Here is a 20,290-nt window from a genome sequence, read left to right as displayed (position 1 = left end):
GCTTGGTCATAATCAGAGACAATCATCTTTATTCTGATGTACACCGAGTGTACAAAACATTAAGAACACCTTCCTAATATTGAGTTGCACCTCTTTTGCCCTCAGAACAGCCTCAATTCGTCGGGGCATGGACTCTACATGGTGTTGAATGTGCTCCACAGGGATGCTGGCCCATGTTGACTCCAATGCTTCCCTCAGTTGTGTCAAGTTGGCTGGATGTCCTTTGGGGTGGTGGACCATTCTTGATACACGCGGGAAACTGTTGAGCGTGAAAAGCCCAGCAGCTCTGCAGTTCTTGACACAAACCGGTTAGCCTGGCACCTAGTACCATACCCCGTTCAAAGGCACTTAAATATTTTGTCTTGCCCATGCACCCTCTGAATGGCACACATACACAATCCATGCCTCAATTGTCTCAAGGCTTAAAAATGCTTTCTTAACCTGTCTCCTCCCCTTCATCTATACTGATTGAAGTGGATTTAACAAGTGACATCAATAAGGGATCATAACTTTCACCTGTATTCATCTGGTCAGTCTATGTCATTGAAAGAGCAGGTGTTCTTAATGTTTTGTATACTCAGTGTATGTTGATATCCTGAAGCAAAATGCCCCACAGCCACAAGACATCTCTTTCAACAACCTTAGTTCTCATTTGATGAACAAGTATTCACATAATAACAGATCCAGTGGGTAGAAAGTATATATATCCTTGTATTGAGGTATGCACACCAGCATTTCAAACAAGAACAGTCCTAACAAAAATGACTTTGGGAATTGGTGAAGAAATTTGAAGCTCAAAAATGTTCCAGGATAACTCCCTTATGTGTCATCTTGTCTTGATTTTTTGTCTTTCAGTGTGAGGATATGAAGAGGCCTCAGTAGAGCAGAGAGCAATGGGATGTTTAATCAGGAGCTGTGATGGATGAACAGCGAGGCCAGGTTGGGCTTCCCAGGGAACTGCCGCTGCACTCTGCTGAGAGAGAGATGTCTGGGCAGCACCGGATCTGCTGACAAATTACACTCCTCCATTACAATGCACGTCAAATGGGCTTGTGTCAGCTCTCATACAATGAGTCTGCCAGTTGTGTTAGCCAGGTGATAAAGGAGCGTGTCGGCGAGACTGCCATCAAAACAGAGAGTAAAACCCCAGTGTGTCAGGGAAAATGACTCCTTGACACCTCGTCATGTTATATATTAGGGTGCAATAAACTCCCCCATTTAGGCTCCGGCTTGAGAGGTAGAGTGAAGAGAATTCACCACAGTCTCCAGCTACCTGGAATCTTTTTAACTCCTGTTTCTTTTCTTAAAGAGGTAAGCCAGGCAAGTAGTCCAATATCCTCCATGGTTTCTCCTTTGCCTACTATTTACCCTATATCTCCTGTAGCCTACATGAGTAGACAGAGGCTTTGATATTAATCAAGCGCAGCCGGTTCAGACAGGAAACCCGAGGATTGGCATCAGCGATGCATCAGCTGACGATTCAGCTGACGTCACACCAATCATATTCAACAAACACTTCCTGCCTTAAAAGATGCACTATGCAAAAATCGCACCGTCATTTCCTGGTTGCAAAAATTCTAAGAGTTCACCTAATTTCAGTTATGTGACAAAACAAACAAGTATGGTGTAGAGAATTATTGTACCATCTAAACTGCTGTGAAATACATTTTCCGTCACCAAAAATATAGTATTTTCATCTGTTTGAAGCTGGAGTACAAAACTGAAAGTAAAAGATGCAAAAACAAAACAAAAAACAGGAAGCATAGCGCACATAGAACAGATCTAGAGTTTCTCAGATCTACAGTTTCTTAGACTTGCTTTGAATGAGAATGACAGATTTATAACTCCCATTTCTATGTGAATTTTGTCGAGTTGTCCCAAAAAGTTACATATTGCAGCTTTAATATGGCAGTCTTTTTAAGCTGATCAGTTTTACACACACAGGTTCTGCTGCCTCTACTGCTGTTGCTTGCTCAATAGTATGCTGTTACATTTTCTTGAACCCACCCACCACCTGTTTGGTTTCGTTTCCTTCCTGCAGGGGAATTGGTACAGTGTACCTTGCCCACTTCCTGTAATTATTTTCATCTTAACATGATGCATGCTCTGGCAGTGAGATACCCAGAAGGAGCAGAGCCTGACGCAAAGACTAACGTATTGAATGTATTGTGATCTTATCTAATAAATGGTTAAATTAATACGTGGCGTTTTCTGTCTGAACTGCTGTTGCTAGCACATTTCATTGCACAGACGATATTTTCTTAAATTAGTCAGAGGTCATGGAATTAATCTCCATTTTTAAGGAAAGAACTGCATATTCAGCTCCATTTTGAAAGTGGGTATGTTTTAGTAGACATACTGTATGTAAAAATGGATTCCACATAAAAAGAGTTCTGTTCATGGTCTTATGAAACCTAGTCAGATGGAAAAATCTGACCATTTTCAGAAACAAAAACAAAAAAATTGCACATTTTATCAAATCTAAATGGGACTATTTCATACTCACGTTTGACTGTACAGCATATTCACAAAGAAATCAGGCCCAATATTTCCCTTGACTACTTGTGGAGGAAAAAGCTGAACACGGTCAGATATCAAATTCACAAGTGAAGCTTTTGTGATTTCTCCTTCCCAGTCTAATGAACATCTTGGAGAGTTACACATGGCAGCACTGACAAAGAAACCAATAAATGACAATTAGGAGAGTAAGTCTGACAGAGCACCCCTGACGCATATTAATAGTCACTTTATATTAGTGAGAGAGACTGGCTTCATCCTCTACTGCACCTGTCTGGCTAAAATGGAGCTCAAATAAAGTGAGAATGTGCATGTGATTTCCTAACATGAAAAACAAAGCTGCACTAATAGGGCAGAAGCCAGGGCAATGAATATTGTAGCCGTGACAGGCTGCTAGTCACATAGATCGTCTTACTTGCTACTTAACCTTCCTCTGCTAAAGCCTTAAACCTTATTTTTTGCTATGTATTGACCTGCTAGAAGCAGCCTCTATGGTATGAGAGAGAGAAGTTATGGCAGGACATTCAAGTGTGAATTTCTTATCTCTACCAAGACACAACAAACAGTTTATCCTGACAACTGGAGCTATCCACACATGAGATAAGGTTTGATCCAAATGAAAAAAACTAACTTTCATCTGTTTTTTGCGCTTCACATTTTACCCCTTAGGGATCTTCCAGGGTAATTGTAGATGATAACGTTGAGTCTTTCAATGGTGTCCGGCCTTGGTGTGTCAGCCTCACACAGCTAGACACAGATGAGCTTGGCACTCCGATTACATTTCTTTAGCCGCAGCTTAGTTTACCTGCCATGTCAAGCTCTCTATAACCCTCCTAACACAGCCCACTACTCCCCAGTCGATCAGGGGGTATAGGTATCAGGCTGCATACAGAGGGCGAGGGAGGCGTGGCATGCCAGCGGCGGTCTCAGCGTGCCGCCGTGTCTCTGGTAGCCAGAGGGTGAGAAATCAAGATGGTGCTCTGCCTCCTGTCATTATAACACCTTGGCAGACCTGCATGCTGCCCCACCCCCAACTAGATGACAGACACTTTCTCTATTGACTCTCTCAGTTTCCTGCTGTACCCTCAAGGCAAGAAGTACATGAAAGGATCAAACCAGTATAGCAACTGTATTTAGTGATGAAAACTATGGCAATTTCCAGTTCTCTATTCAATGCCTACACAATCTCTATTATTTTCCTCTCTCTCATATTATACCACTGCTCCACTGGGTTAGAAACGAACCCACCCCTTGTCAGAATCATCCGATTCATTTTCTAATGACACTTTAAAATGTATGACCAAACCTCACTTAAATGTATGATGGGACAGATTGCAGGAGAGGTTGTCAGACTTGGGGTTAGGAGATTGATGATGAAGATGTTGAGTCCATCAAGCAGAATCAGTCATCAACCTTCACCTGTTAGTGCTGACTTTAGGCTACCCACCACTTCTCCCTGTTCCCCCTCCGGTCCAAGTTACACAGTCTGTATATACACAATGCAGAGCCTTCACTTTTATCTGGCTAGTTTAATTTCTTCCTGGCTGGCTCACAAGAGAATGTGCCTAGGAGTCCGCCTCCCCCACTTCCTCCTCCCCTCGCCCCACATCTCCATGCAGCCCCTGACAGCCAGTCTCCTGAGTGACACACTGACTGTATATCCCACTCTGCTCTACCTTGCTGGGCCGTTCCATTCACCTCAGAGGGCCAGGCTGCCTGGGAGAGAGTCTATGGCAGCTTCATTTAAACAAGTCACCATCAGAATGACTCCATCGCACTCTCTCTCTCTGTGTCCGCCACTTCTTTGTTTCCACTGATTCTCTTTGCTGTCCTTCCTCAGTAAACCTAGTCCCAACCCAGTTGGGGTCTTTACCCACGGCCAGGGTTAATCATCAAGTCTGTCCTGTTCCATTTCAAATACCGGGGCAGTTATTTCCTCCTCAGATGTGTACAAGATAATCGTAGTCATGTACGAGATAACTATTCTATTTCCATTTCTCTATCTCTGCTTCCACAGAGGATGGATGGCATGCTATTACAGCAGGAGAGGACACTGTGCTTTCTTGTCCATGGTCTAGAGGTCTCAGGTACATATCAGTTGCTCACACAGGACAGAGCGGAATGTGACATGAGATAAGTGCAGCGTCTGTCCGGTAGTGAGGGGCTGGAGCACCTGAGGGTCCTTGGGGGAATCTGCACGCTCCACTAATCCTCAACTCCCTGAGCCCTGTCTCCATCAATCTGGCTCTCTCTGAGAGAGGATCCATGGCAGTTAGTTCATCTCTATTGCTCTGCATTCACATGTTTACTCATGCGATGTGTTTCTTTCTCCCTTAGAACTAGAACCAAAGAGTTTGTTTTGACACAAATAAAAATTATTCTCTACATATGCTGATAAAAATAGCATAGTTTATAGTTTGTCTAACATTCTGGTTCTTATAATGGAGAAACGGAAATACTGAAGCATTTTAGCCCAATCTCTGTATTTTTTCTTAGCCCATAAAGTTCCTCGGAAATTCCCAAGCTGAGCCAGCGGACATGGAGAGAGCCCCAGTCGCCCAGAGCTGTTCCTCTGGTCTCTCCAGCCCTGAGGTGGCTGTGCTGTGTTGTCCTGTGCAGCCTCCAGTGGGGACACACTGGCGGGGGTGATGGAGTGTATATGCATTTGGGGCTCGCATGATCGATGCCAACCTGCCATGCCAACTCGAGAGGAGCAGACTCAAACACACCTCATACTTTAAAAATTAGCTGCACAGAGTCCTACTGCCACCCCTTACCAGCTGGAGCCAAAACCACACATGACAAATGAGGACAGGGAGTGGTAAGCTATGCACAGAATCCCCTGCTACCTTGCGAACAATATGAGAAAGCTCCTCGGAGACAAAGAGAATGAGGTAGACCTAGCTTGCATCTTTGCAACAGGGAACAAGCCCCAGCCACAGAGAGCTCATGAGGGAAATGGGGATAATGAAATATGCACATAAGAATCATCACAACTAATTTGCCTTCACATGTATTATTCTCGCCTTCTTTGAGCACCATGCATACAGTGTATACTGTATAATGCCTTCAGAAAGTATACACACCCCTTGACTTTTCAAACAATTAGCTGTGTTACAGGCTGAATTTAAAATGAATAAAATCGAGACTTTATGCCACTGATATAGACACAAAATGCCACAATGTCAAAGTGGAATTATGTTTTTAGAAATGCTTACTAATTATATTTTCTTAAATTAAGCTGAAATGTCTTGAGTTAATAAGTATTCAACCCCTTGTTATTGCAAGCCTAAATACGTTCAGGAGTAAAAATGTGCTTAGTAAGTCACACAATAAGCTGCATGGATTCACTCTGTGCAATAATAGGGGTTAACATGATTTTTTAATGATTACTGATCTCTGTACCCCACACAAACAATTATCTGTAAGTTCCCTCAGTCAAGTAGTGAATTTGAAGCACAGTGTAAGGTTCTGTATTTATTTTCTTAGTCAACCTTGTGTTCCGTTTCATTATGTTATTGAACGTAGCCGTGTTTCTTTGTGTTCTTGAACGTTTTTAATTTTGTTCATTGATTTCACCTGTGTTAGTTACTCACCTGGTCTCATCAGCTCCTTATTAAGTTCAGTTCATTCTGTTTGTGCATTTGTGAGGTATTGTTCATTTTGACTCTACTAAGCCTTTTCTTAGCTAGTTTTGATTCACCTGCCTGTTTGTCTATCTGTGTATGACCTTTGCCTGCCTGTGACCACGATTCCTGCCTTCCGTGAAGGCAAAATTAACACCTGCCGCAATCTGCGCGTGAATCTATACCTTTTTCTCCCTGAGTATTCATTACAGAAAACCTCACCTAAAAACGTAATGGATTCAGCGGTGCCTAACCAAGCAAGAGGAGCATATGGAGGAAATCTGATATCTTCTCCGCCAGCCTATCTCTACTCCTCCAATACCAGGTATTGTAACCCATAGCCCTCCTTCGTTCATATCCATGCCTGGAAAATATGACGGTTCACCTGGGAAATGTCAGGAACTTCTGATGCAATGCAGCAAATACATTGAGCACAACCCCACTCATTTCGCCACCGACAAGAGCAGGGTGGATTTTATTGTCTCTACTCAGAGGCAAAGCCCTGGATTGAGCCACCGCCATATGGACTGCCAACAGCACAGAACTCGGATCCGAGACCCATTTCCACACCCTCTTCAAAGAGGTATTCGATCACTCTCCTTCCGGTCGTCCTATAGGAGACCTCCTCATAGAACTTCAACAATGACACAATTCAGCTGCCGAGTATGCCCTCGAGTTCTGCACCATGGCTGCAGGGAGTGGATGGAGTGAGGCTGCTTTACTTACCGACGAGGGCTCAACAGGCAACTTCAGGCGGAGCTGGCCTGTAGAGGTGACCTTCAGGATTTAAATCTATATATTCGTATGTTCATCTCCATCGACCACCTCATCGCCGACCGCCGAAGAACTCTGCCACCCAGGAACCTGAAACATTGTCTTTCTATGATTCCATCATCCCGTCCGAGTCTTCCAGAGCCCATGCAGTTGGGCCATGCTCCTCTCCCTTGTATCGAACGTCAAAGGCGGATCCATGAAGGGCTCTGCCTATACTGTGGAGGGAAAAGATAATCTACTCAGCCATTGCCCTATTCATCCCCCACGGAGAGATGAGAAGGGTCCCTCCGCTGCCATGCAGGTAGGTGTGTCCTTATTTCTAAATATCTCCCAGAAGCAATTCTCCATCCCAGTATTGATAACCGTGAAGGGGGTTATTAAGTACGTAGAGAGCTTGATGGATTCGGGAGCAGCAGGTAATTGTATCGATTACCAGCTAGTATTAGAGCTTGACATTGATCTAACACCTGTCACCTCTCCCTTAAGGATTAACACCCTGGACGGGCAGCCATTGAGCACAGGCTTCATTACACACCTGACACAGAGCGTCACTCTCCAGATTGGAGTCTTCCACACCTAAACCATTCAACTCATGGAACTCTCATCCCTCCCAAACAGCCACTCATCCTCGGACACCCCTGGCTTTGTCATCACGACCCTGCAATCTTGTGGCGACAAGGTGAACTACTGTCCTGGTCTTCTACCTGCTTCATCAGTTGTCTCAGCCTACCCTGCAGAGCCACCACCATTGAGGACTCTGCCTCTGCAGTGCCACCTACCATACCATCTAAATACGCCCAGTACAGCAAAATCAAGGCCTCCACTCTGCCACCACATCGCACAGGGGACAGTTCTATTGACTTACTCTCTAGTGTGTCCCCACCGATGGGCCGTGTTTACCCCCTAACTAACTCGAAAAATGAGGCAATGGAGAACTACATTGATAAAACACTCGCAAATGGTTTCATTCGTCCTTCTTCCCCGGCTGCGTCTAGCTTCTTCTTTGTTGGAGAAAAGGACGGTCTCCGTCCATGTATTGATTACCGTTCCCTGAATGACGTCACGGTGAAGAACCGTTTCCCTCTTCCTCTGATCCCAGCAACCCTTGAATAAGTGGGCCGCGCCAACATCTATACGAAACTCGACCTGCAAAGTGCATATAACCTTGTTCATATACGTGAAGACGACGAATAGAAAACGGCCTTTATCACCGCACGAGGGTACTACAAATATCTGGTCATACCCTACGGCCTTACTAACGCCCCCGCCGTCTTTCAATCCTTTATGAACGAGGTTTTCCAGGATACGATAAACGCTTTCTCATCGTCTACATTGAAGACATCCTGATTTACTCCCACTCCCTAAAGGAACACATACAGCATGTGCAAAAGGTTCTTTAACGGCTCCTTGACCATAATCTTTATGTGAAGACTGAAAAAAGCACCCTCCATGTAACCTCGGAAAACTTCCTCGGTTTCGTACTGACACCTGGAGGTCAGCATGGATGAGAACAAAGTCACCGCCGTCAGTAACTGGACCAAACCCAATACCGTTAAACTCCAACGTTTCATTGGGTTCTCCAACGACTATCGCCGGTTAATTCGGAACTTCAGTTCTATTGCCGCTCCCTTCACTACCCTTACCAGCCAAAAGACGCAGACCCTTCAATGGACTGATACCGCCCTGACTGCTTTTAACAACATCAAAACGCCTCATCACCTCAGCTCCTGTCCTTCGGCAACCTGATCAGACTCTTCCTTTCACCCTGGAGGTGGATGCCTCCGGAGTAGGAGTAGGAGCCATACTCTCTCACGGGGTGGGAACACCTCCAAAATCACATCCCTGTGCCTTCTTCTCCAGGAAGTTATCCTCCGCTGAGAGAAATTACAATGTGGGGAACAGAACTCCTCGCCATCAAGCTGGCCCTCGAGGWGTGGCGCCACTGGTTGGAGGGCGCACAACATCCCTTTCTCGTCCTAACATATCATTGTAATCTGGAATATATCAGAGGGGCCAAGAGGTTAAACTCCAGAAAAGCCTGCTGGGTTCTCTTCTTCACACGCTTCCATGTTACTTACATCCCTGGAAAGAAAAACATAAAAGCTGATGCTCTCTCCTTCCAGTTTGACCTTCTGACCAGTAACTCAGACCCTACACCCATTCTTCCTTCCTCTTGCATTATGGGACCGGTACAGTGGGAGGTTCACTCTGCCATACAAGAAGACCAAACTTCAGACACAGCTCCTCCTGAGACACCAGCTGGGAAGAGTCACGTACCAGCAGCTGTTAGACCCCAACTGATGCAATGGTGTCACACGTCCTTGGGGTCAGGACATCCGGGTATTACACGAACCACCGAACTTCTAGCCCATAAGTTCTGGTGGTCCTAACTGGCATCCGACGTAAGGGATTATCTGGATTATCCAGTCTGCGCCCAAACCAAAAGCCCTTGTCATCTCCTTTCCGATAAGCACCAACCTTTGCCAAGACCCTGGCCCCACATAGCTGTTGACTTCATCACAGACCTTCCTGAATCCTCTGGTAACACCACCATCCTTGTCATGTTAGACTGTTTTTCAAAAATGTGTCGTCTGGTTCCTCTTCCTCATTTACCTAACGCCATGGATTTGGCTGAGTGTATGTTTCAGCAGGTGTTCCATCTGTATGGAATTCTGGAGGACATCGTCTCTGACCGCGGTATGGCGAGCCTTCTGTGACCGCCTGGGGGGTTGCCCTCAGCCTCTCCTCTGGRTACCATCCCCAGACCAACTGGTAGACGGAACGCCTGAACCAAGAAATAGGGAAGTACCTCCGCCAACAATGTTCTGTCTCTCCACACGACTGGAGTCGGTATATGGCCTGGGCTGAATACGCTCAGAACTCACTCATGCATTCATCCCTCCGCCTTACTCCGTTTCAGTGTGTACTTGGTTACCAACCCCCCCATGTTTCCCAGGGAGGCGGAGCCTGGTACTGTCCCAGCTGTCGACATCTGGTTTTTGCGTAGTGAGCGGGTATGGGAGACCACTCACCGGCATCTGCAGGAAGCCTCTAATACCCAAACGCTTTGCCGACAGACGCCGCCGGCCTACGCCACTCTTTCACCCCAGACAGCGTGTGTGGCTCTCTACCAGAGACATCCGGTTCCGCCTCCCCTGAAAAAAGTTCTGTCCTCGGTTCATTGGTCCTTTCAAGATTACCCATCGCATCAACCCTGTTACGTAACACCTCCAGTTACCCCGTCAGTATAAAATCTCCTCGTCCTTCCATGTGTCTGTTAAAACCGGTCACCTACAGTCCTCTTCATACTCCAGTCTCAACCCACAGTGCACCCCCACCATTGGACGTCGGAGGGGAACCTGCCTACGCCATTCAGGTCATCCTTGATTCCAAACGCCTGAGAGGTCGCATCCACTATCTAGTGGACTGGGAAGGTTATGGGCCTGAAGACTGGTCCTGGGTCCCCGACCAGGACATCCTCGACCCAGAGATGATTCAGGCATTCCACCGTAACCGTCCGGATCGTTCCGCTCCCCGACCTCGTGGTCGACCCCCGAACAGAACCACTSGACATCAGCCTCGACGCAGAATGTCGGGTCAGTCCACGAAGGCGAAATTAACACCTGCAGCACTCTGCGCGTGAATCTACACCTTTTTCTCCCTGAGTATTCATAACACATAGATTCAGCTAAAAAGACCAGGAAGGTTTTCCAATGCCTTGCAAAGAAGGGCACCTACCGGTAGATGGGTAAAAAGAAAAAGACACTGAATATCACTTTGATCACGGTTTAGTTACTAATTACACTTTGGATGGTGTATCAATACACCCAGTCACTACAAAGATAGAGGGGTCCTTCCTTACTCAGTTGTCGGAGAGGAAGAAAACCGCTCAGGGATTTCACCATGAGGCCAGTGTGATTTGAAAACAGTAAGTTTAATGGCTGTGATAGGAGAACTGAGGATGGCTCAACACCATTGTAGTTACTTCACAATACTAACCTAAATTATAGGGCGAAAAGAAGGAAGTCTGTGCAGAGAAATATTCCAACATGCATCCTGTTTGCAATAAGACACTAAAGTGATCTTGCAAAAAATGTGGCAAAGAAATTAACTTTTTGTCCTGAATACAAATCATGTTTTTTGGGGCGAATTTAACACATCACTGAGTACCACTCCTCATATTTTCAAGCATGGTGGTGGCTGCATCATGTTATGGATATGCTCGTCGTCGGCAAGGACTAGGAGTTTTTTGGTTGTTGATAAAAAGAAACAGAATAGAGCTAAGAACAGGCAAAATACTAGAGGAAAACCTGGTTCAGTCTGCTTTGTAACAGACAGTGGGAGACAAATTGACAGTCACCTTTCAGCAGGACAATAACCTATAACTCAGGCCAAATATACACTGGAGTTTCTTACCAAGATGACATTGTATGTGCCTAAGTTTGGACTTAAATCGGTTTGAAAATCTATGGCAATGATCAACAACCCACTTGACAGAGCTTGAATAATWAAAAAAAWAATAATGGGCAAATATTGTACAATCCAGGTGTGAACAGCTCTTAGAGACTGACCCAAAAAGACTCACAGCTGTAAACGCTGCCAAAGGTGTATTGACACAGGAGGGTGAATACTTATCTAATCAAGATATATTAGTATTTTATTTTTCATTAATCTTGTTTTTTCATTGACATTATAGTTTTTCTGTAGATCGTTGAAAAAAAAAAAGACAAATACATTTTAACCCCAATTTTTTATGTAACAAAATGTGAAAAAAGTCAAGGGGTCTGAATACTTTCCAAATGCACTGTCAAGGGGTGTGAATAGTATTATGACTTAACACATTTTGTAACGTTACAGCCTTATTCTAAAATTGATTAAATTGCCCCCCCCCCCCGTCAATCTACATACAATACCCCATATTGACAAAGCAAAAATAGGTTTTTAGACATTTTTGCAAATGTATTAAAAAGGTAAAAAACTGATATCACATTTACAGAAATATTCAGACCCTTTACGCAGTACTTTAAAGCCCCTTTGGCAGCGATTACAGCCTTGATTCTTCTTGGGTATGACGCTACAAGTTTGGCACACCTGTATTTGGGGTGTTTCTCCTATTCTTCTCTGCAGATCCTCTCAAGCTCTGTCAGGTTGGATGGGGAACTTCGCTGCACAGCTATTTTCAGGTCTCTCCAGAGATGCTCGATCGGGTTCAAGTCTGGGCTCTGGCTGGGCCACTCAAGGACATTCAGAGACTTGTCCCGAAGCCACTCCTGCGTTATGTGCTTAGGGTCGTTGCCCTGTTGGAAGGTGAACCTTCGCCCCAGTCTGAGGTCCTGAGCGCTCTGGAGCAGGTTTTCGTCAAGGATCTCCCTGTACTTTGCTCCGTTCATCTTTCCCTCGATCTTGACTAGTCTCACAGTCCCTCCCGCTGAAAAACATCCCCACAGCATGATGCCGCCACCACCATGCTTCACCGTAGGGATAGTGCCAGGGTTCTTCCAGACGTGACGCTGGCATTCAGGCCAAAGAGCTCAATCTTGGTTTCATCAGACCAGAGAATCTTGTTTGTCATGGTCAGAGTCCTTTAGGTGCCTTTTGGAAATCTCCAAGTGGGCTGTCATGTGCCTTTTACTGAGGATTGGCTTCCGTCTGGCCGCTCTACCATAAAGGCCTGATTGGTGGAGTGCTGCGGAGATGGTTGTCCTTCCGGAAGGTTCTCCAATCTCCACAGGGGAACTCTGGAGCTCTGTCAGAGTGACCATCGGGTTCTTGGTCACCTCCCTGACCAAGGCCCTTCTCCCCCGATTGCTCAGTTTGGCCAAGTGGCCAGCTCTAGGAAGAGTCTTGGTGGTTCCAAACTTCTTCCATTTAAGAATGATGGAGGACACTGTGTTCTTGGACCTTCAATGCTGCAGAAATGTTTTGGAAAAAGTAAATTGCCCCCTTGCGCTCCGTAACTGCTTCTGCCACCTTTACCTGCAATGACTGCAGCCAAATGCTTCCTGTAGTTGTTGATCAGTCTCTCACATGGGTGTATAGGAATTTTCGCCCACTCTTGCTTGCAGAATTGCTTTAACTCAGCAATATTTGTGGGTTTTAAAGCAAATCCTGTCACAACATATCAATTGGGATTAGATTTGTTGCTTTTTAGCCATTTTTATGTAGACTTAATTGTGTGTTTTGGATCATTGTCTTGCTGCATGACCCATGACCCGGATGGCCTGACATTCTCCTGTAGAATTCTCTGATACAGAGCAGAATTCATGGTTCCTTCTATTAATGCAAGTCGTCTAGGTCCTGAAGCAGCAAAGCATCCCCAAACCATCACACTACCACCACCATGCTTGACTGTTGGTATGAGGTTCTTACTGTGGAATGCAGTGTTTAGTTTTCGCCAGACATAATGGGACCCATGTAGTCCAACAAGTTATACTTTGACTCATATGTCCATAGCACATTCTTCCAAGAAACTTGCTGATCATCCAGGTGCTTCCAGGGGCTTTTTTGCAAACTTAAGTCAACTTTTTGGACAAGATGGGTCCCATTATGTCTGGCTAAAACCAAACACTGCATTCCACAGTAATAACCTCATACCAACAGTCAAGCATGGTGGTGGTGGTAGTGTGATGGTGGCCTGGCAGTTTACTTCTTCATGACACTGTATGTCCCCATGACTAAACATGTTCCTAAACAAAGCATGACATATATTTCACAGATGGAGAAACAGTGGCCACATCACAATAATGATTATWGTGACACATTTGGTGGGGAAAGATCCCATTCCTCTTATGGGATTCCTCTCATAGAACAATTTTCTTTGTGGTTAAGGATAAGGCCTGGCAGTTTTCACAGAGATGTTTTGATTTCTTTTCTGTGGCTGTGTGGATCCGGCAGCTGTGTATCATACTGTGTAATCCCCCGAAATCGGAAGAAGTCCCCTGATAAGACAATCTTGCCTCTCCAAAGTTTTTCTGACACCACTGTGGCTGTACTGTGTGTGTGTGGTGTCACAATCACCAGCGGGAGAGATCTTTTCTCTTTATTATTCAGTAAAGTTTCTCAACCTTCGCCATAAAGCTGAAAAATATATTTTGACATATGATATATCTCCAACCTCGTCCTCGGAATTATAAATCACAGCCAATTTGCACTCAAATAGTCCCAACGACCAATTTACATTGGAGTTAAAATAATGCTCAACATTCACCATGAATTCATATTTAAATTTGAGAATAACATCTTGGACTGCCTCTTTTCATTTTCACTACCCCCTTTATCACTTGCCATTGTACTACTATTGCTGATGTTTTATGTCATTGCTTTTTCTTTTCCTTAGCTCTTACACTTCACACAAACAACGTGTGGCACATTACATTATCTCCAGGCTGTGATGAGGAGCTCTAACGACAGCCATATTTCTTTCTGCCGTCCATATTTGTGCCTTCTCGCTGGAGACAAAAATGTGTATAAAAGCTTGGCTTTTTTCTGCTTCCAACCAGCCACTGTCTCCTGAAGACAAAGAACAGGTAGGGAGAAAAATAAGCTGTCAGGAGCCAGCCTTTAGCTGAGCAATCAGCGTCTGGCCAAGACGTGCCGACTGAGTGCTGGCTTTTAAATAAGCACACGCCACTACATTGGGTCACTCATTCTTTAGACAACACACATCCACACACACACACACACACACCAACACACACAAACACACACACACACACACAAACACACCACACACACACACACACACACACACACACACACACACACACAAGTAAACAACTTTAGAGACAGACACTGATACAAAGTCCTTCATATGAAGATTGGCCGGAGGCGACAACAAGGGGGGTCGGGTCACACAGAGGTCTGACCTTCAGTCTGTCCACAGGATGACTGTCAGTCTGCCCATAGGCTAAAGATGGTAAGCTGTTTTGTGTGTGTCTGTTTGTATGTGTATGTGTGTGTGTGTGTGTGTACACTACCGTACAAAATGTTAGGGTTACATAGAAATGTCCTTGTTTTTGAGCATTTCAAATTTCACATTTCTTGTCCATTAAAATAACATCAAATTGATCAGAAATACAGTGTGGACATTGTTAATGTTGTAAATGACTATAGTAGCTGGAAACTGCAATTTTTWWTTTATTTTTTATCTTGTTCTAACAAATATGAAATTTGTTCCGAAGAAAAGGATGGAAGGGAAACAGAAGAAAAATGTCCACATATTACAGTACTATTGAAGTATACTAACGGCACACCAGTTTGACACTTTGGAGACAGAAATGTGGGCACATTTGGGATGATGAATGAGAGTCTGTGAGCATGACGGGAGAGCAATTCAGGCTTAAGCCTAATATCTTCTTTGCATTAAAATGAAGAGCTGAACGGTAAGCAGGATGCACACTGTATATCAATGTTTGTTCCTAACTAGCCACTGCCTCAAGGTTTGGCTTAGAGAGCTAAAAAAGACAGAATGGTCTGACAACACATGAAAAGGCTTCTAAAACCATATTCCACATCCACACTACCTGCCAGTCTCAATTAAGCTCCGCTCCTTACTCCACTCCACTCCAGTCCATGAATGAATGAATTGTTTTAATTTGCCAAGCCCTTGTAAGGATACCGGTGCCTCAAGACAGTTGAGAGATGGTCTCTTACCTTAGCGATAGTCTCATGGAATTTGAAGAGGGGATCCAAGGTCTCTGTTGACTCTGCAGAAAACAGGGCTTCAGAGAGAAAACTGCTTTTCTGGGGGAAAAGAAAATAACATGCCAAATATCATACTATTATTGATGTTGATATCCAGCTATTGGATTTGGTTGAAATATTCACAGCTTCATACTACAACTTCAGTTTCATACTATAGGCCAGGGATCATCAACTAGATTCAGCCGCGGGCTGATTGTTTTCTTGAGCGGATGGTCAGGGGGATGGAACATAGTTACAAATAAGTTGTAGACTGCAAATTGACCGCAAGAAGCCCAAACAGATATAATGTTTGACTAAAGCATAATTTCAAACCTTGCTTACATTTGTATAGGATCACATATATCTCTCTATTATGTGTGGGAATACTTTGGAACAGATTTCCACAATGTAAATGACTTGGGGCTGATTTGCTGGTGTTTTTACAGTATTTTATGTTCCCTCCAACAATTTTTTAAATAATTGGGGCCAAATAAAAAACCCTGCTGGTTAAATTCGTCCCGCAGGCGGGCCGCCAGTTGGGTGACCCTGCCATAGGGTATTTACCTGTTATGTGACTGTCTCATAAACAGGGTTGAGAATATTCTGAGACCATTCTATGCTAATCGGCAAACCACTTTCATCATCCACAGATCTCCCTTCACGGCTGCAATGATCTGAGGCAGACGTCTTTTCTCTTATGTTGCACTACAATTCACAAGGCCATTAATTCCAAAACAACACCAAACCTTTTCAGCGACATGCCACTGTCAGGTCTTTTGTACGGCTGTCAGACACATGCTCAGAAGTGGCACTCAAATAATACCTTACAGAGAGCCTCAGCCTCTCCATACAGCATCACAAGCAGCTCTGATTAAACATCTAAATATTTCAGACCACTTTGCAGCATGAGGAAGTGGCCAATAGTGGAGGATTATAAAACACAGCACAGTCTCCAGCCCCAGCCATCTAGGGCAGGATTCCCAGGTTATTGGGGAGAAAAAGGTGAGTCACACATGAGTCATCAGCCAGAGCAGAGCCAGGCTAACAGTTGAAGTGGCTCTGTCCTCCTCAGCCATGCTACTCCTCACTGACAGATTAAAGAAATAATGGAAGTAGCAGCCCCCCACTGTTGTGACACATAGGCTGGGCTACATAGAGAACCCAACACAGGAGGAGGTGCAGATATTCAAGTATATTTGCACACAAACTCATCAGACATTTAGGAAATACACCTAAAAGGCCATTGTACAAATACTTTGGGTGCCAAAACAGATACTTTGTGTAGGTGAAGTAAAGGAGCACAAGGATTAAATGTTCAGACCGATGGCCATTAAAGACAACACTTCTGTCTCCTTTAGTTAAAGTCCTTTCTGTTTCTCCGTAAAGTTTTATTTTACTATGTAAGTCAGTTAAGAACAAATTCTTATTTTCAATGACGGCCTCGGAACAGTGGGTTAGCTGCCTTGTTCAGGGGCAGAACGACAGATTTTTAACCTTGTCAGCTCGGGGATTCGATCTTGAGACCTTTCGGTTACTAGTCCAACGCTCTAACCACTAGTGGCCTATGGAGTACTATCATCAGGACACTTCCTATATCTGTTAGGAGCCATCAAGTACCTTTTACATTGTTAGGTGATATGCGGTATACTGCAAGGTGCCTAATGAATGGACAACAAGGCCATCCACTGCTTTGATCCTCAGTGTGTCTAATTGTTACTTCAATCATTTTCTACACAGAGCACTGCATCATACTAATCTGTTCACTGAGTATGGACCAAAGGCTAGATTCAAATTGTACCATTGTTTGAGTAGTTAATAACCTGAATATGTACGCTTGAAACGAGCAGATTGCGTGTCCCCGGGTAACCCAATTGTAGGTGTACTAGGTGTCACAATTCCCTGTGGAATGGGGTGAGTGTTCCCTGCCAGGCCTGTTAGTAGGATCCTGCCTGCCAACTGGTGGGAGTAAGGTAAACGCAGGAGGGGGAGCAGGGTGGGCGGATGGAGGCACTAGAGTCAAGTGGTTGATCTCCTGTTTTGCTGATGACTGTAGTTCTGTTGGGCAACTCCCGCTCTTAATCCCCCCAGAAAACAAACACAAAACTAGCAGGAGGGCTGGAGGATAGGATGAGAATCAAGAGCAACAAGACTGTTGGCTTCTGTCCTGACCGTACCACAAGGGGGTCACTGAGTTCTGTTTAAAGCTCAGACACAAATGGTAGGATTGTTAAACGTTTGCCTACCGACAGTACTTAGCACCTCTGAACAGAGTGTCAGCAGTCAATCTCTTTTGTGTTCACAGAGAAAAGACTTTGGAAGTTGTCAGCCACTCAGCCTTGTTAAAATACTCCAAACCAGAAGGTGGAAGTAGCGTTGTTTGGAAATGCATATCCGTGCATATTGCTTTTGGTCTAGATTCCAAGCTATATGCGCTAATGCTGCTATTTTGTTGATAGCCCTTGTTGATACTAGCAAGCAGGCCACAGCTAGATAACTACCTAGCAAGACGACGAATAAACAATTGAATTCACTCTCTATAATCCCATACTGCCAGTGCCAGCCAATAGCCAAATGTTTAGTTAGCTAACGTTAGCCTATTCGCAAGCTAGCACAATGAAGCTAGCACAATGAAGCTAGCTAGCTAAAGACACTGCACTAACTAGGCAGCTACTGTAACACAGGCAGCTGTTTCTCGGAAATTAGCTAATCCATTGTGATTTAATTCTAATGTCAATACTTACTACGGTGGTTTTCACTATATTCGGTGGTGGAGAGTAGAGAGAGAACACACATTGTTTATGTAAGCTGGAAAATGAAGCTTTGAACGGAGTAATCAGCGTGAAGATGTAGGTTACAGGAGGCTGCTGAAGGGAGGAAGGCTCATAATAATGTCTGGAATGGAGCAAATGGAATGGTATCAAACACATGGAAACCATTCTTTTATGTATTTGATACCATTCCACTAATTCCGCTCCAGCCATTACCACGAGCCCGTCCTCCCCAATTCAGGTGCCACCAACCTCGTGTGATGTAGATCATCCTCCCCAATAGCCCCAGGCTTTGACGTGTGGGATACTCTGGCTGGGAGTGCTTTGAGCTGTTTAGTGCAACATCATTAAATAATAATAATAATACATTTATTTGATATAGTGCTTTTCATTACAAACAAGAATCTCAAAGTCATGTTGAAAACCAAAACAAATGTAGGGATCTGTCACTTCATGGCTGATGGTCTTCTACAGCTTCAGATGCCTTTAGGCATTCAGAAAGGCAGTCAGTAGCAGTAGCTTGAGCGGCGGGAGCATCGGTGATAGACAGGCAGGGAGAAATGTCAGTCAAATAGGCCTACTGTTAGACAGGAGCTCTTCATCAGGCACGTCCTCTCCACCTCCTCCGTAAGTAGGCTGGATCATCCACTGTCAAGGTGTATCCTCCACCTGGGAGTTGCTTCGGCGACTGTAAAAGCGCCAGAAAACACCACCACACCTCGATAGTAGTCTGGAAGTGTCCCCTGCGAGGCTGCCATTCCCTCACATCCTTCCAGGAACCGGGACAGGTGAAACAAACTGAAGGTGATGTGAATGCATCATTCAAATACCATTAGCCAGCTAACTAGCTACCTAGCTAGCCAAGCCAAATAAACATACTTGCCGTCATCAGGCCTGCAACTCTATGGTTTATCACCAGAAATGTCAGATCAACCCTCATTAAGTTAACACAAACAAAAAGTTAATTGAAAAATGCAATTGAAACGACTTAAAAATACAGAAAATCTGTATAATATATCCAGAGCTCTCTGCCTAGGCGACCTCACAGCGCCATGGCAAACATGGAACCAAATTCCAGAGCATTTCCCAGCCTCCAGAACTGACCCAGCTAGCACATAACATTCTGAGAAACATATATTTAAGAGTTGTGAGAGTGTGGTTGTCCTATGGTTATTTTGTATACAGTAAAACCTTTCACAACTTTCTGGGAATGGTGCAGGGTAGTTGATTTGCTTTGGAACGTTCTCAGCACATTTAAGGAACTTGACAAAAAACGTTATTTTCTTGGTATTTCATTACTTTTAATTCACTACTTTAACAGAACGTTTCCTAAAAGTTCAAACATGGTTACATTTCATTTCAATTTTGATAATGTTTGAGGAATGTTCTCCAACTGGTTTGACATTGAGAATATTATCAAATAGTTCAGAGAATGTTAAGAAACAGTGTTCTTCTTTGGAATTTCAGTACTTCAGCATAACGTTTCCTACACGTTTCCTCATGGTTCAATTTAAAGTCATGTTCTCAAATTGTTCTGAGAACAGTAAGAAAACTTTCCCCCCCAAAAATCAAGAAAACTTTTGAGACCGTTCTAAGAATGTTATTTAAAATACATTCCATTCTCAGCATCAATGTCACTCCCTGACCATAGAGAGCCTTTTATTCTCTATGTTGGTTAGGTCGGGGTGTGACTAGGGTGGGTTATCTAGGTTATTATATGTTTATGTTGGCCTGGTATGGTTCCCAATCAGAGGCTTATCGTTGTCTCTGATTGGCGATCATATTTAGGCAACCTTTTCCCACTGGGTTTTTTGTCAGATCTTGATAATTTGTGTGTAGTTGCCAGTGAGCACTGCATTTGACTTCACGTTTCGTTTTGTTCTGTATTGTTTTGGTGAGTTTCATTTATTAAACATGTGGAAC

At 44.2% G+C, this 20,290-nt stretch overlaps 1 protein-coding gene across 2 annotated transcripts in view; it reads right to left on the bottom strand.

Annotated features, from left to right (window-relative positions):
* LOC111975853 (inactive N-acetylated-alpha-linked acidic dipeptidase-like protein 2) overlaps nucleotides 1–20,290 on the bottom strand; it is a 310,771-nt gene that overhangs the window by 16,276 nt on the left and 274,205 nt on the right. For both annotated transcript variants that reach the window (XM_024004505.2, XM_070447599.1), the window contains one exon: nucleotides 15,570–15,659. In XM_024004505.2, coding sequence (XP_023860273.1) covers nucleotides 15,570–15,659 — 90 coding nt within the window. The remainder of the gene's footprint in view (nucleotides 1–15,569; nucleotides 15,660–20,290) is intronic.

The sequence above is a fragment of the Salvelinus sp. IW2-2015 genome, linkage group LG16 (assembly GCF_002910315.2).
Source record: "Salvelinus sp. IW2-2015 linkage group LG16, ASM291031v2, whole genome shotgun sequence".
Lineage (NCBI taxonomy): Eukaryota > Metazoa > Chordata > Actinopteri > Salmoniformes > Salmonidae > Salvelinus > Salvelinus sp. IW2-2015.
The sequence above is the reverse complement of the archived record's forward strand: the minus strand, read 5'-3'. Positions and strand labels throughout refer to the sequence as shown.